The sequence below is a fragment of the Lichenostomus cassidix genome, chromosome 17, assembly GCF_008360975.1.
Source record: "Lichenostomus cassidix isolate B80296 chromosome 17, HeHo_3.0, whole genome shotgun sequence".
In the NCBI taxonomy this organism is placed as follows: Eukaryota; Metazoa; Chordata; class Aves; order Passeriformes; family Meliphagidae; genus Lichenostomus; species Lichenostomus cassidix.
This window is the reverse complement of record NC_139497.1, coordinates 2,257,041-2,270,835: the sequence shown is the minus strand read 5'-3', so window position 1 is coordinate 2,270,835 and position 13,795 is coordinate 2,257,041. Positions and strand designations below refer to the sequence as shown.

Here is a 13,795-nt window from a genome sequence, read left to right as displayed (position 1 = left end):
TTTTCCTATACTAATTCCAGATTACCTCCCTGTATAAATAGGTCACAAATCAAATGGCTACATTTCAGCACGTTGGTGTAAATGTACTATTTGGGAAATGTAAACTCACCCCGTTGGGACTCTGTGATGGATCTATCCCGTGGTGCTTGCGTGTGTCCTCTGCTGCAGGTTTACATCTGCAGCACGTGCTGGTGATGCTGAGGCTGTGGAGGGAAGATATTTTTGGGGTGGTCCCACTGCCAGTGGAAAATAGGCTGATGGGATAGAAATGTTAAAATATTGCTGTTTGAAAAGAGACTTCTCTCCATGTAGGCAGCAGGGGAGAATCATCCGTGTGTTTGTAACATGGAGCAGGTGGAGATGTGTTCTTGAGCTTTTTCTTCGGGGCTTGAGATGTGTGGTTTCATGCTGGGACTCAATTTTTGGGTGAGGCTCCATCACTCTGATCCTTCTGTATCTCCAAATCCCATTCCTAAACCAGAAACAGTTTCCTACCCACAGGAGTGTATCTTGAAGTTTATGGGCAGTTTGGAGAATCCAAACTGGTGGGATTTGGGGGTTCATGAGTCATTTTGAAGCCGTGCTGTTTGGATTGTCAGGAACGAAGGAGATCAGTGAGTGCAGCAATCCCCAGGCACTCAGTGAGCAGCTCATCCCCAGTGTGGGATCAGCAAATCTGGTCCCAAACACCTCAGGTGGGACGTGCAACCATCCTGGTGTCACCAAAGCATCGTGGTGCTGTAAGGGACCTTTTAAGGTGTGTTTTGGGGATGAGGAGGACATGTGCCCCAGCAGAGCCTGGAGCTGTGGAGCATGGACCAGTGAGTTAGCTTGAGGCTGCTTCTTCAGCCAAAAAATCCAGGAACATGGGTATTTCCCATTCTGGCCCACCTGTTGCAGCTGCAGCATCCAGCTAAGTTTGGGGTGAAAACACAAATCCAAATAAATAAAATATTCCAGTGTTTGCCTGGCAGCTCTCGTGGCTTCCTCTGTAATGATTTCCTGCCCCTCTCTACTGGCTGGGAGCTTCTTTCTTGCTCAGGAACAAAACTGTATTTAACAATACTTCCCATTGTTTGCCCTTTCATTCAAAGGGAAGGAGCCGCTGCCCTCTGAAGACACAAATTAATTAGAAGCGAATACTCTCCTGTTCTGCGGAGCAGAAAGGCCAAACAGAGTGGCTTTCTTTGGAAACATGGGACCAAAGTGGCTCTTGTGTCCTGTTCCTTTACATAACTGATTGCTATCTGCTCCATTGAGGTGCCACTGAAAGCCCCAAACCTCTTTTTGTTGAATTTGTGCTAATGATGGAATGGAAACAAAGTCCCCCGAAATTATTTATGGCTGTGTTTAATAAGAGATTTATAGACATGGAGCCAGATGTAACCCAAATCCAGTGGTGGATTGAGTTGCACTTGGTCTTTTTAGCTGAATTTCAGTTTGGTTTATGAAGTATTTGATTTCAGAGGAAGAAATAGGAACTCCTCCGTGTCTCCTTGTGCAGAAAATGAAATGTCTTCAGAAGCAACATATTTCTGCAAGCCAGAACTGTCCCCAGCCTGTCCTGAAAAGCTGCTGTTCTTTCAGGAAAGAAGTTTGACACCAAATCCTTCAGATTTCTCCAAGCAGTGCTAGTGCTGATCTTTTGCTTCTCTGCCTCATTAATGCTGCTGTAGGATCTCTTTCGCCCCAAATTTGGGTTTTTATGGAATATTTGGCTACAGGAGGTGGTAGAGCAGGTAGGTTTGATCTTGTCCAGTGGAGCTGTTTCCTCTTGGGTGTTGCAGGTATTTAATATCTTCAGTGACAATAGTCTTGAGGAAGACTCATGATGAAGAAGGGAGGAGAGCTCAAGGCTGAGGTCTCATTTGATTGCAACAACATTCCCTGGAAATCTACAGCCTTTATATCACTTTAAAAATACCTGGAGGCCTCCAATCCGAGAGTCCATGCAGGATTCATCTTCCCTTCAGCAGCTCCACTGGGTTTTGGGTGGTGGTGAATATTGTGGGTGCTTTTGACCACAGTCCTTGGTTAAAGTAAAAATGAAATATTGAAATGCAATTTTAATGACTTGGGCACAGCACTGTGCTCGGGGGGATCGTGTGGGTCACAGGTACAGCTCCTAGGGTGTGGATTTGATTTTCCCTCTGGGAGCTGGCTGGGGTGTCCATCCCTCCCCTCAAGCTGCCCTGGTGTCCCTGCCTTGCCAGAGCCAAAAAGCCTGGAAAGGTGAGCAGAGCAGGACTGGCTACTCCAAACCAACTGTCCCTCTACTTTTGGTTTGTTTAAGCTGGAAAATATCAGTATTTAATTGGATAAGGCTTGATTATCACTCTTTGAAAGCCTCAAAATAGAGCTGCTCTTTGAGATTGTCCCTCTCCAACTGGAGCTTGGATCTGGATGCTTGGGAATGCTGGGAATACTGCAGTTGGGAATGTCAGTGGCACAGATTTTGCCCAGATAACGAGGCTGTGATGGCACGAGGAGTTTAAAAACACCCTGGGAATTATTCTGCTACTGTCAGCTCCTTACTCAGTGCAGGAAACGCTGCTCTCAGTGAGCAAGGGGCATTCTCCTGATATTCCAGAATCCCTCCTGGAGCTCCTCAGGGGAGCAGGGAGCCGGGAGGGTGGGGATGCTCCCAGATCCTGCGCTAGGATGCCACAGCCCAGCACGGCATCGCGGGCATGTCCTACTTAGAACACTGCTCCCTTTGTCCCGCGGCCATCGCCCGCGGTTACTGCAGCAACAAGTCTGCAAAACTTGTTATTTTATCTGCACTGAGGAAAAGTGGCCCCCAGAACTCCGGAATAATCGCAGGAAAAGACACCTCTGGAGCGGGAGACATTTTGAGTGCAGAAATGCTCATTGCTGGCGTTTCTGCTTCTCTCTGTTTGCAGATACTGAAGCACTGAGCTGGGGTTGGGTTTGTGTGTGGTATTTGCCATGTTATCAAACAGTTTTGGGGGAAAAAAGGTAGATTGTGGTGGAGCTGGGCTGCAGTTCAGCACTGTCACTGCTCCCACCATATCCCAGAGTTGATGTGCATGGTCAGCCCTCATTGCTGTCAAAAATTGTCATTTTAAGCAATCCAGTATTTTTTACAGTCCTAAGTGTGCTTTGGAAACACATTCTCCGTGCTCCCAGAAGAGCCAGCTTTAGGGTGCTGGCAGGACAGCCCAGTGCTTCCAGCTTTTCCATGTTACTGGTTGCTCCAGTGGGATGCTCTGGGGATGGTGCGTTGGGACGAGTTGTGAAAATTGGTGTTTTGGTTTTGAAGCTACAACTTAATAACATTTTTGGGCTTGTTGGCAGGGGTTTCTCTTGTCAGTGAGAAGCAAAGTCAGCCTGCAGAAGGCAGGGGAAGAGAAGGTGGGCTGGGGGTGGCTGGGGGTGGCTGTGGGTGCATCCTAGGGAGAGGCTCTGCTGACCTTTCTCGGAGCAGAGGTGTCTGCAGGGTCTGGATTTTAACTTCAGCTGGAAAAAAAACCATGAAGAGAAGTAGTGATGGGATTGATACAGGTGTTCATCAAACTGGGGCAATTTCCTGCCTGTTCAGAACCCCCTGGTGAAGTTCCTGGGGGTGTTTGGGGCAGCAGCTCTGTGTGCTGCACTTGCAGAGTGATGCCAGCCATGCAGAGCTGTCCTTTTTCACTAATGATTAACTTAGGCAAAGTTAAAGCATGATTAGATTCTAAGAATCCCTCTTGCAGAGCCCGAGACTGCCGTGGTGGGTCAGACCAGGGGATTTTTCCAAGATTTCAGGTGGCACCTGAGGGGGGAATTTCCACAACAGCTGCACGAAGAACTCAAACTCTGACCTTCTCTCAGTGTTGTGCCTCCCTCATCAGTTATTCTGACTGGTTTTCCCTTTTCATTTTGCAGTTGCCCAGGAGAAGCCAGAGCAGATCCCGCTGGAGAATCGCTCCTGTGTGCTCATCCGCCGCGACCTGGTCGCTCTGCCCGCCAGCCTCATCAGCCAGATCGGCTACCGCTGCCACCCGAAGCTCTACTCAGAGGGAGATCCTGGGGAAAAACTTGAGCTCGTTGCAGGTAAAAAGGGTAAAGAATTCTCTTCAGAATACCTGGGAATTGGTGATGTTTTCCTGCTGGAGTTGTGCTCTCCATCTTGCTGGAGTCGGGCATCTTGTGTGCCCTTGCTGTGTCTTTCTGGATTATTCGTCGCCAATCGTCTTTTGAAAAGTTCTGAGTTTTGCTTTAATTCGCTGATAGAAAAATGTGTCATTTAACAGGATTTATTCAATTGAATTAATTTAGCATTTTAATTGAATTCTGCAGCTTGTGTTCTTCCTGCTCAATGTGGCTGCAGTGAGTGTGTTTCCATTTGGGCTCACAGATCTAAAAACCCAACAAACCCCCCCAAAAAAATTACCACATTACAAGATTTACAAAGCAAAGGAGATAAAATTTGTGTCAGTGAGCAAGCTTTGAAAAACCTGTAAAAGTTTCTTTATAAATTTATTAAGCAGGCAAACGCTGCAGCAGGAAGGAATAGAATGAATGGGCTTGGTCCTTTCTTCTGTCTTTATTTTCATTTTTGGGGGGAATTTACTATATTGGGGAAATTTGCTCCTTCTCTATAAAGGATTTCTGGCCAGTGTGAGGTGGAAGATGGTGCTGTTTAGCTTTTGACAAAAGTGTAGAGCTGGATGAAGAGTGAAATCAAGTGGCTGTGCCAGCCCAGCACCGCCAGCACTGCACAGAAAATGTTTAACTGGAGTGACCGGGTCAAATAATTATATTCTGGTTTTAGAAGTTCCCCTTCTGCAGTTTTCCTTAGCCATGGTGTAGCTGTGGGTTTTTTCCCTTGGCTGTAGCTGTGTGGAGATGAGTGCACAGGACATCCCAGAGCTGCCCCAGGTGGGGAGGTTTAATTAATCCCTGCAAAGCCCTTGCTCCAAAAAGGACACATGGCAGCACAGTCAATCCAAATCAGTCGTTCTTCCCTTCCAGTCATTTCTCTCTTGGTGAGAAGCATGATTTCATTTTCAGTCTGGAGAAGGAGTCAGGATTTCAGGGGATGCCCACAAAGGGTTCCAACTGATGGAGGACAGGACTTTGATGGAAGGCAAAGCACAGCATTACAACCACAAGTATTTATTTTGTATCTGGAATATTCATTTTGTACCCATTTACATTTTATGTGAGACTTCTTAAAACCATCAAGTGGTGCAGGTTATTTTCACAGTGAGAGCTGCAAATTGGCTTGAGGCAACTCTGCTTGATTTACATTTTTCAATCTGGCAAAAAAAGTAGATTAATATCACTAACCGATAGTGGCTGCCTGGGCTATTTTTCATTTATTAAAGTGAAGTTCCTCTCGGTGGTGGCTGGTGTTCACTCTGATGCCTTATCTCTTGAAATACAAAACAAACCCACCTAATTCCTGTCTCAAACCTGGGGAGACCTGGAGAGGAGGTTTGATCCTGCTGTGAAAGTTTTCCTCAACTCTGCAGCAGGAGTGTTTTCCTTTTGTCTCTGCTTTTTCATGCCATGATTTTTTCAGCAAACTTGAGCAGAGCCCCCTCTGAAAGGGTTTTGAACAAGGCTTGAAGTCACCACAGCACAGCTCAGGGAGGGACTGAGGCTCTTACTCATTTGTAACACTACCTAAAACCCAAAAAAGTCATTGCATGGAAGAGAATACAAGGAAAATTCCTGGAGAGATGTGGGATAGCTCTGAGATCCAGGGTGGTGCCGGATCCTGGGGCAGGATCAGTGGCCAGAAGGTCAGAGACAATCACCTTCCCTGCAAATCCAGGAGGAGATATCATGTCTCCAGTAGATGTTTTTATAACTTGAGAACGGAGTGCATTCTGGATCCACATATGACCCATTATTTCATCTTAATTAAAAGCAAATACCAAAACCCTCCCATGTAACAGAATGCTTGAAAAATGGGATAAGCTCTCCCTGGAAGCAATGCCGAGGCAGGAGCAGTTTGGTCTGTGAGCAGAGTGAAAAGGTTTGATACAAAACCTGCTGTAAAGCACTGCCAGACCCCTGGACGTGTCCAGCTGCTTTGCAGGGGTTCCTTTTTCTTCCAGAAAACATCCTTAAAGGCAGTGTGTTCAAAGGCAGCAATTCCTGTGCTTTAGGAGGAAAATTCCCTGCTCACCAGAGGTATCAAGAGGTGATGGGCTGAGGTTTTGGAAACAGTTAGATCTGTAACCGAGTGCCTCTTCTGTGCTAGATGGGTTTTTTCTTTCATTCCCAGCTCTGTGTTCTACAGTCTTGCACTGGTAAAAAAGAAAAAGCCGAATGGATTGGGGTTTTCTCCCTTCAGAAAGAATAAATAATCTGATCTGTACATACAAAAGCACAGTATAAGCCTTGCACTGTGTGCACTGGTGAGAAAATAAGAATCTTTTCATTTGATTCCCATAGACTTCCTCGCTGTACAGATAAAATTAGGAATTATCATTGCCTGGGACTTGCCAAGGCCCCAAGGATTTGTTAGGATTTTCCAGCATCCCGCTGTCCTTGTTCCAGCAGGTGAAGAGCAGGTTCCCACTGCACTGGGCCTGGCAGGAGGAGCTGCTGGTGGCTCTGGGGGCTCATTTTGGGTTCTCCCTCTCACCCTTGCAGGCTCAGGCGTTTACATCACGCGGGGGCAGCTGATGAATTGCCATTTGTGTGCTGGTGTCAAACACAAGGTCCTCCTGAGACGTCTCCTGGCCACCTTCTTTGATCGGTGAGTCCTGCTGCTCCTCGTGCTCTCCCAAGGGATCCATTCCCTCCATCTCCTGGGGCTTTAACTCCGTGTCACCCTGTGTCACCCTCTGCACGTGCTGCACTCAGTTCTGTGCGTTTTCTTGGTGATGCTTGAGCACTTCCTTCCATTTCCGTGCTCGAAGTTTTCCTTCAAATCCTGGTGATGCTTCCAGTAGGAGCTGAAGGGAGGAGGGCAGGGCAGTGGTTGTGCCCTGGATTCCCCATTTTCAGGATGTTCTTTGCCTTCCCCACAGGAACACACTTGCCAACAGCTGTGGAACTGGAATCCGATCCTCCACGAGTGATCCCAGCAGGAAGCCCTTGGACAGCAGAGTCCTTAATGCAGTCAAATGTAAGGACAGGGATGCTCTGCTGCTGGGGTGGCAGGGAAGGCCATCTCTGTAGGGTGATAGTGGTGGAATTGGGTTGTAGGAAATTTAATTTAATTTTCAGTTTGCATTGGTTTTTGATTGCCCACAGAAGCTGTGGGTGGGATCTGCTCTCTATCAGCCACTGCTCCTGCAGTCACCTGGGGATACCTGGAGTGCTTTGGGACAGGAGGTGCTGGGGAGGGAGGAGCTGGGGGCTGGAGGAAACCCTGAGGGGTGCAGAAAATCTGTTTGTCATAGGCTTCATGTGCAGTAGAAATCACTGTGTTCCCTCACCCTGGCTTGAGTTCTGGGAAGTAAATCTTTGTGTAAATATTATTCTGCTGGGAAACGGAACTCTAAGCAATTTTTTAAATTTAGTTTTTAAGATTTGGAGGAGAAATCTTTCCCCTCCCTAATTGTAGCTGTGCTGCTGAACTCCAGGGACCTTCCAGCTGCCCTGGGAGATCTGTAGCATGTGGGGAAAAGGGATAAGAGGGCAAATGTTTGATAATGGATATGGTGGAGTTGTCCTGTTAGCAGTTCCACTCTGGAGAGTCCCAAGTCTGGACCTTCCTTGCAGAGAGGGGCTGGAAAGGCATTGCTGTCCTGTGCCAGGATACAGGATGGGTTCTTGCTGCCTGGATTTCTGCTGTGCACGAGCTTTAGCTGACAGTCATTCCCCGTGGCAGTTCCTTGGATGCTGCTCCATAACATCAGGCACTTGGCTCCTGCAGAGGAGCAGCACACCAGGGCTGTGCAGAGCTCCTGCAGCTCCCAGCTCCTGCTGGATCCCAGCAGATGTGCCAGCAGAGGGGTTGGAGCAGCCAGACTGGGTGGCACGAGGTGAGGGACAGGCAGAGGACAATCCCCTGGGCATCCCCTGAGCTCTGACCCTTGCCTGCCCTGCTGCTGTGGCTTCAGGAGCTGTTGGTGGAGCTGCTGCTGAGGTGTTTGTGAGACTTTTCTGGGGTCACCTCTGGTTTGGCCAGGCCCATGGTTAGGGTGTTAGGGGTGCCTCATCCCACCTGGGGGTCTTGGCACCTCTGGGGCTCCCCAGGGAGTGAGAAGTCTTTCTCCAGCCCCCCTCCTCTGCCACCTGGGATGTTCATACCTTCTGCTTTTACGCCTTCCTGGTTGTGTGCCTCCAGCTGAGGAGCCTTGTCTGCAAGTGTCTCCTTGGAGAGCTCTGCTCCCACCTGGGATTCTGGGATCACCTCCGTGCCTCTCCCTCTGAATCCTCAGCCCTGTGTCTCCCTGTCTTTGCAGTGTATTGTCAGAATTTTGCCCCGAGCTTTAAGGAGAGCGAGATGAACGTGATCGCGGCCGACATGTGCACCAACGCGCGGCGCGTCCGCAAGCGCTGGCTGCCCAAGATCAAATCCATGCTGCCCGAGGGGATGGAGATGTACCGCACCGTCATGGGCTCCTCCACAAACACTGTCCCCCTGGAGCCCGAGTTCCAGCCCAACACTGCTCAGGTGTTCGAGCAGAGGATCTATGCAGAGAGGAGGAGCGACTCGGGGACGATAGTAGCCTTGAGAACTAACACAGTGAATGTAGAGCTGAGCAATGGATCCAACCAGTCCTTCGAGCAGAGCGAGGATGCCGAAGGCGCCGGCTCGGTGATCCAGGAGGCAGCTGCCACAGATGCCCTGGCATCGGAAACCCAAAGCACTCCACAACCTTTTGAACAAGGTTCTGGCTCTTCCAGCCGGCCCGAGACCCCCGTGAGAAGACAGGATGGTACTTATGGAGGGACTTTATAAAGAGAGCAAAACATTTCATGACCTATAAGGGATCTGTAATACTAAAGCTGCTTGCATGCATTACTAATACAAAACAAAAAAATGTGATCAAGCCACTTACCTACTGAACTGCTACTGTTGCCTGAAAAAAATGTGATTTTTATTCTGCTTGTATTTAAAATTTATGAAGGAAATAATCGCATTCGTTATACTGTAAACGACTAGGTCTGTGGCGACCTACTTAAAAAAATATTGGGCTCCTTTTTTGATATTCCTGAGGTTAGTCTATAAGATTGTAGCTTTTTCTTTTTTTTTTTCTCTTTCTTTTTTATTTTGGATTTTTTTTTCTTTTTTTATTCGTTTGTTTTAAGAAGGGGAGGAGAAAAGCTAGCCACCCCCCACCCACCACCACCCCGTCATCACCCCATCCATCACTCAGCTCAGAAGTAAAGCCATCGTTAACCTTGTCCTCTAAGGAGAGTTTTGTCACTGAACAGGAAAGCGAGGCGTGTTGGGGTGCAGGTGCTGCGACTGGCCGTGTTTGTCTCGGGAAGGGCTGGGGGAAATGGTGACACTGATGGTGACCATGTCCCTCTGGTGCCAGGGGGAGCCTGGCCGTGGGTCCTGGTGCTGGCAGGGACTCGGTGCTGCTGTCCCAGGGAGCTCTCTGTGGCTGCAGGGAGGCAGGGATGGTTCAGTGGGAGTTGGGTTGGCACGTGTCGGGAGGACTGCGTGGGATGCAGGTGGAGAGCCTGGCCGCTGGTGTGGTTGTGGTTTGGGTTTTGCCCAATATTGCTGGGGTTGGGTTTGGTTTCTCTCTCCCTCCCTCCCTTCCTCCCTCCGGCAGATCTTTTCCTTTGCTTCTCCGTGTTTGCACCTTCACGTCACCACTCCTGGGTGGCCTGGCTCGTGTCACCCCTCTGCACCTCCTGGGAGGGGAGTAGCCCCCCTCAGTGCCTGGGGAGGGATTTAGGGAGGAATCAGCACGGGGAGAACGTTGTTCTTGCCCTGAAGGGCTCGGAGTTGGGAGCTCTTGGTGTTGCCTGCTGGCAGTGTCTGCAGTGGATGCAGAGCTTGGTGCATGCACAGCTCACCCTCTGCTCCCTCCCTCCTCCCCAGGCTAACCAGGCTCTCGCTTTTTAATAATTTGGAGTGCATTGGATGCAAAAATTAAAAGAAAAAAAATGAGCTTTGTGCCCTTCTGTGAAGAGTTTTTGGGAGGAGGAAGCACTTTGCCTCCTGTTCAGCCTCCCACAGCCCCTTCTGGGGAAAACCCAATGTGGAATTATTTGTCTTTATTTTTGTTGTTGCAGGCTGATGTCCCCAGGCTGTGGTGGCTTTGGTGGCCTCGGGATGGGACTTGTGGGTGTCCCTGGAGCCTGATGGGCAGCAGGTACCTCTGTCCCTCGTCCTTACAAACCCCAAAGTGACCAGAATCCTTCCTGCAGCCCCAACTCCAGCAGGACACTGCAGCTTCCCCTGGAGTGCTGGGGCCAGGCTGGGTGTCCCACAGGGGTGGCACTGCTGGGGTGTCCCCAAAGCGTGGGGACAGTGACATGAAAGCCAAGTTTGGCTTTTCCTTTTTTTTTTTTCACTTTCCTTTTTTAATGATGATTATTTTTACTGTGACTTAACGACCTGCTTTAATGACGTTTGCAGCTTGTTCTTTAACACGTGTGGGACTAGGAACAAGGTGCACCAAGAGTCACTTTTTGGCTCCTGTGGCTGTGCTCCTCTTTTCTTTCCTGCTTTAGTTCCCTAATCCAGACAGCGCTTTGCTCAGGGTTTTCTTCCTTCTTTGTATTTCCATTGGGAAAGGGGGAGTGGGGAGAGGATAACCCAACTTTCGGCCATTTGTTTTGTTTTCTTTGATACTTGAAGCAGATTTTTTGCATCGTCAATAACGAGGCTGCCCAGCCTGTGCCACTGCTCTTGACACAACAAATCCCTGATGGGGGGGTCCTGCCCCACCTTGGGTTTTGGCACAGCTTTTTTGGGGGGACTGTGATGCCCCAGACCAGGTGACAGGGCTGGTGGAGGTGTGGGATGCTTCGGAGAAGTGGGAATGAGCACAGCTCTATTTGCACTTTAGCCACGTCCCTAAAGCCTGGGGACCACGGGCTGAGCTCGGGGAGGGCTTTGTCCCCTGCCATCCCCAGGTCTATGGCCCTGGGGTGTCCCCGTGCCCCTGGGAGCAGCTGCTGGAGGGCAGCTCAGCTTGGTGGGGCTCAGGTTTGGCTGAGGACCCTCCTGATCCCCAAAACTTTGGGTTTGCCAAAAGTTTGAGGCAAGCTGGGAGAGGCTCCGGGTGTCGGAGATCAAAAGTCGTCCCTTCTGTGTGTGTCTGTGTGCATATATATATATAAATATAGAGAGAAGAGATATTGCAAAGGATTCCTCCTCCTCCTCCTCCTCGTTTTTGGCACTTGCTGGGGGTGGGGAGCAGGCTGAGCCCCCCGGCTGGGGCTGCACTTGGCTGTAGGGATTAATTCTGGACCAAACCTGTTCCCAGACAGCCGTTGGGGCCACCGGGGGGGCAGCAGCAAAGTACTTGAATGGCTTAGGACAGAGAGTCTGGAGAGAGTCAAGTTGCACAGTGAAAATATATATTTTTATACCTAGCACAACTTCCTGTATATTTTGGGGGTTTTTTCTTTCTTTTTTTTTTCTTTCTTTTTTTTTTTTTTCCCTGATTTGGGTTTTTGTTTTATTAATTATTATTATTATTATTGTTATTATTAGGAAGGCAAACTTCTAAAATGTGAAGGGCGTTGGGTTTTTCCTTATCTGGTAGATGAGGGCAAGCATTTTGCACTAATGTTTCCTGTGTGTGGAGGATTAATGATATGTTTGAAAATGTTATATGGTAATGATTGTATTCTTCCGAGAAAAAAAAAAAAAACGACAAAAAAAGCAAAAAAAAAATAACCCCTTAAAACTGAATGTAAGGTGAGAACAGAGCAGTCCATCGATTGTATGCGGCTTTCCTGAGTGCCTTAGAATTTTTTGATCATTTTTTTTCCAAGGAAAACAGGATTAAGAAGATCAGATCATAACCGACTCCTTCCTCCTCTTTGTTTACGACACTATTTTAAATTCTAGAATTTTCGGGGCTGCTTTATAAATGTGAATAGGAAACTGCATTCATCTAGGTCTGACAGTGTAAAAATCAGAGCATCAGTATTTATGGTATGTCTGCACCTTTATTCTTATGCTTGACTATTAGCAATATTACCTGTATATTCTATATCTAAAGTTATACCAAGCACCTTTAACGAGCGCAGAGTGTAAAAGCACCCGAGTTCCCCGCAGCTGCCCTAGCCTAGGCTCAGCTCCTCTCCTTTAATTAGTTAGCGCTAATTAAACACCGCTTTGCCGAGGGGCTGCATGACCCTGTGACCCCACTGTCCCCCGGGCTGGGGACACTCCCCACCTTCCCTGGGGCTGGGCAGGAGCTGGGAGCATCTCCTTGTGGTCACCTCGGCGGTTTGGTCCTTCCAACTGTGACTTCCCTCCCGAAATTCCCCAAATTTGGAGGCCACCGCGCTCCTGGGGCTCCGTGCCCACCCGGCACCCCAAAACTGGAACTGCCCCGGCGTTTGGGGAGCACAGAGCTTGTCCTGGTGTCACCAGGGGCTGCCAGCTCGCCCTGACACCCCTCGGTTCTCTGGAAACGCCTCGCTGCGGGTGGAGAAGGATGAGCCCTGGATGTCCCCAGCTGTCCCCCAGCTGTCCCCCCGTGGCCAAACCGCAGCCATCCCGGGATTCAACTGCTGTCCCAAGTGTTCTGGGAGCGAGCGAGGGGACGAGTGGGACACCCACTGCAAACCCCTCCGCTCCTCCTCGAGTTTCTTCCACTGTTAGAAAAGCGTTTTGCACACACGAAGTAAAGAAATAAAACCTAAAAAAATCGTGGTTTTTATGTCAACGTAAAAATTAGAAAAAAAGCCAAAACTTGCAATACTATTTTTAGCAGACGAGAATAAAGAAGAAAAAATAATAATTAATAAATAATAAAAAAAAAAAACAACTGAGTATAAATGTATAAATATTTTTGACTTGAACATTTGGATGGCACTTGATTCAAATAGAACATTAATCCTTTGGACAGAATGTTTGGGGAAAAAAAAAAGGACTTAAAGTACAAGGTTGTTTTTAAAGTGTCTTCATAGGGTATTAAGTAGTACTGTAATTCATGACTGTTAAAAATACTTTCTGTGCTGTAAGGAAATCTCACAGTACCACTGAATTATGTTCCTCAACTGTCTCAGCCACGAACGATGCTAGCTTCTTTTTTTTTTTTTTTTATTTTATTTTATTTTTTATCGTGCATTATTCACTAGTATTTATGTGCTCTTACTCTGTGTAGTTCAGACTGTTATTTTGTAGCCATGGCTGACACGATATATCAGTAACTAAAAAAAAAAAAGAGAGAAAATATTAAGACCCCCCGAGCTGGAACTGTGCTCATAGCTGTTTTCATATGATGAAAAGAAATCCATTTAAAAAAACAAAAAGAAACAAAAAAAAAAATCCAACCCGATGTGATCATTAATTGTAAAACGCTTTGTAAAATTCACATTTACAAAATAATAAAGTAAATTACAATTAAAAGGTTTCCTTTGCTCTGTTTTCTGTTTTTCTGGGTGGTGGGTGGTGGTCATGGGTGCAGAAGGGGCTCAGGCTCCACTTCAGGGTGTGAAAAGCCCCAGATTTGGCCAATTGAAGGGTTTGGCATAAATTTGGGGGTTTTTGGAGTCCCCTGGGCTGTCTCTCCACCTCACCTGCTGTGGCTTGGGCATCTTTTGGGTTTTTCCTGGACACATCACACACCTCCTCCCTCCCTCCACACTCACTACTACAAAAACTAATATTTACTGTTGTTTTTATCATTACTTAAAATTGAATTTGCAGCCTCCCCAGATCCACACTCGGGGCTTT

General features: G+C 47.9%; 1 protein-coding gene across 3 annotated transcripts in view; it reads left to right on the top strand.

Annotated features, from left to right (window-relative positions):
- Positions 1–13,468, top strand: part of NACC2 (NACC family member 2) — a 54,934-nt gene extending 41,466 nt beyond the window's left edge. For all 3 annotated transcript variants that reach the window (XM_085076812.1, XM_085076815.1, XM_085076814.1), the window contains exons 3-6: positions 3,889–4,056; positions 6,613–6,718; positions 6,993–7,090; positions 8,376–13,468. In XM_085076812.1, coding sequence (XP_084932938.1) covers positions 3,889–4,056; positions 6,613–6,718; positions 6,993–7,090; positions 8,376–8,875 — 872 coding nt within the window. In that variant the 3' untranslated portion in view covers positions 8,876–13,468. The remainder of the gene's footprint in view (positions 1–3,888; positions 4,057–6,612; positions 6,719–6,992; positions 7,091–8,375) is intronic.
- The last annotated feature ends 327 nt before the right edge of the window (positions 13,469–13,795 follow it).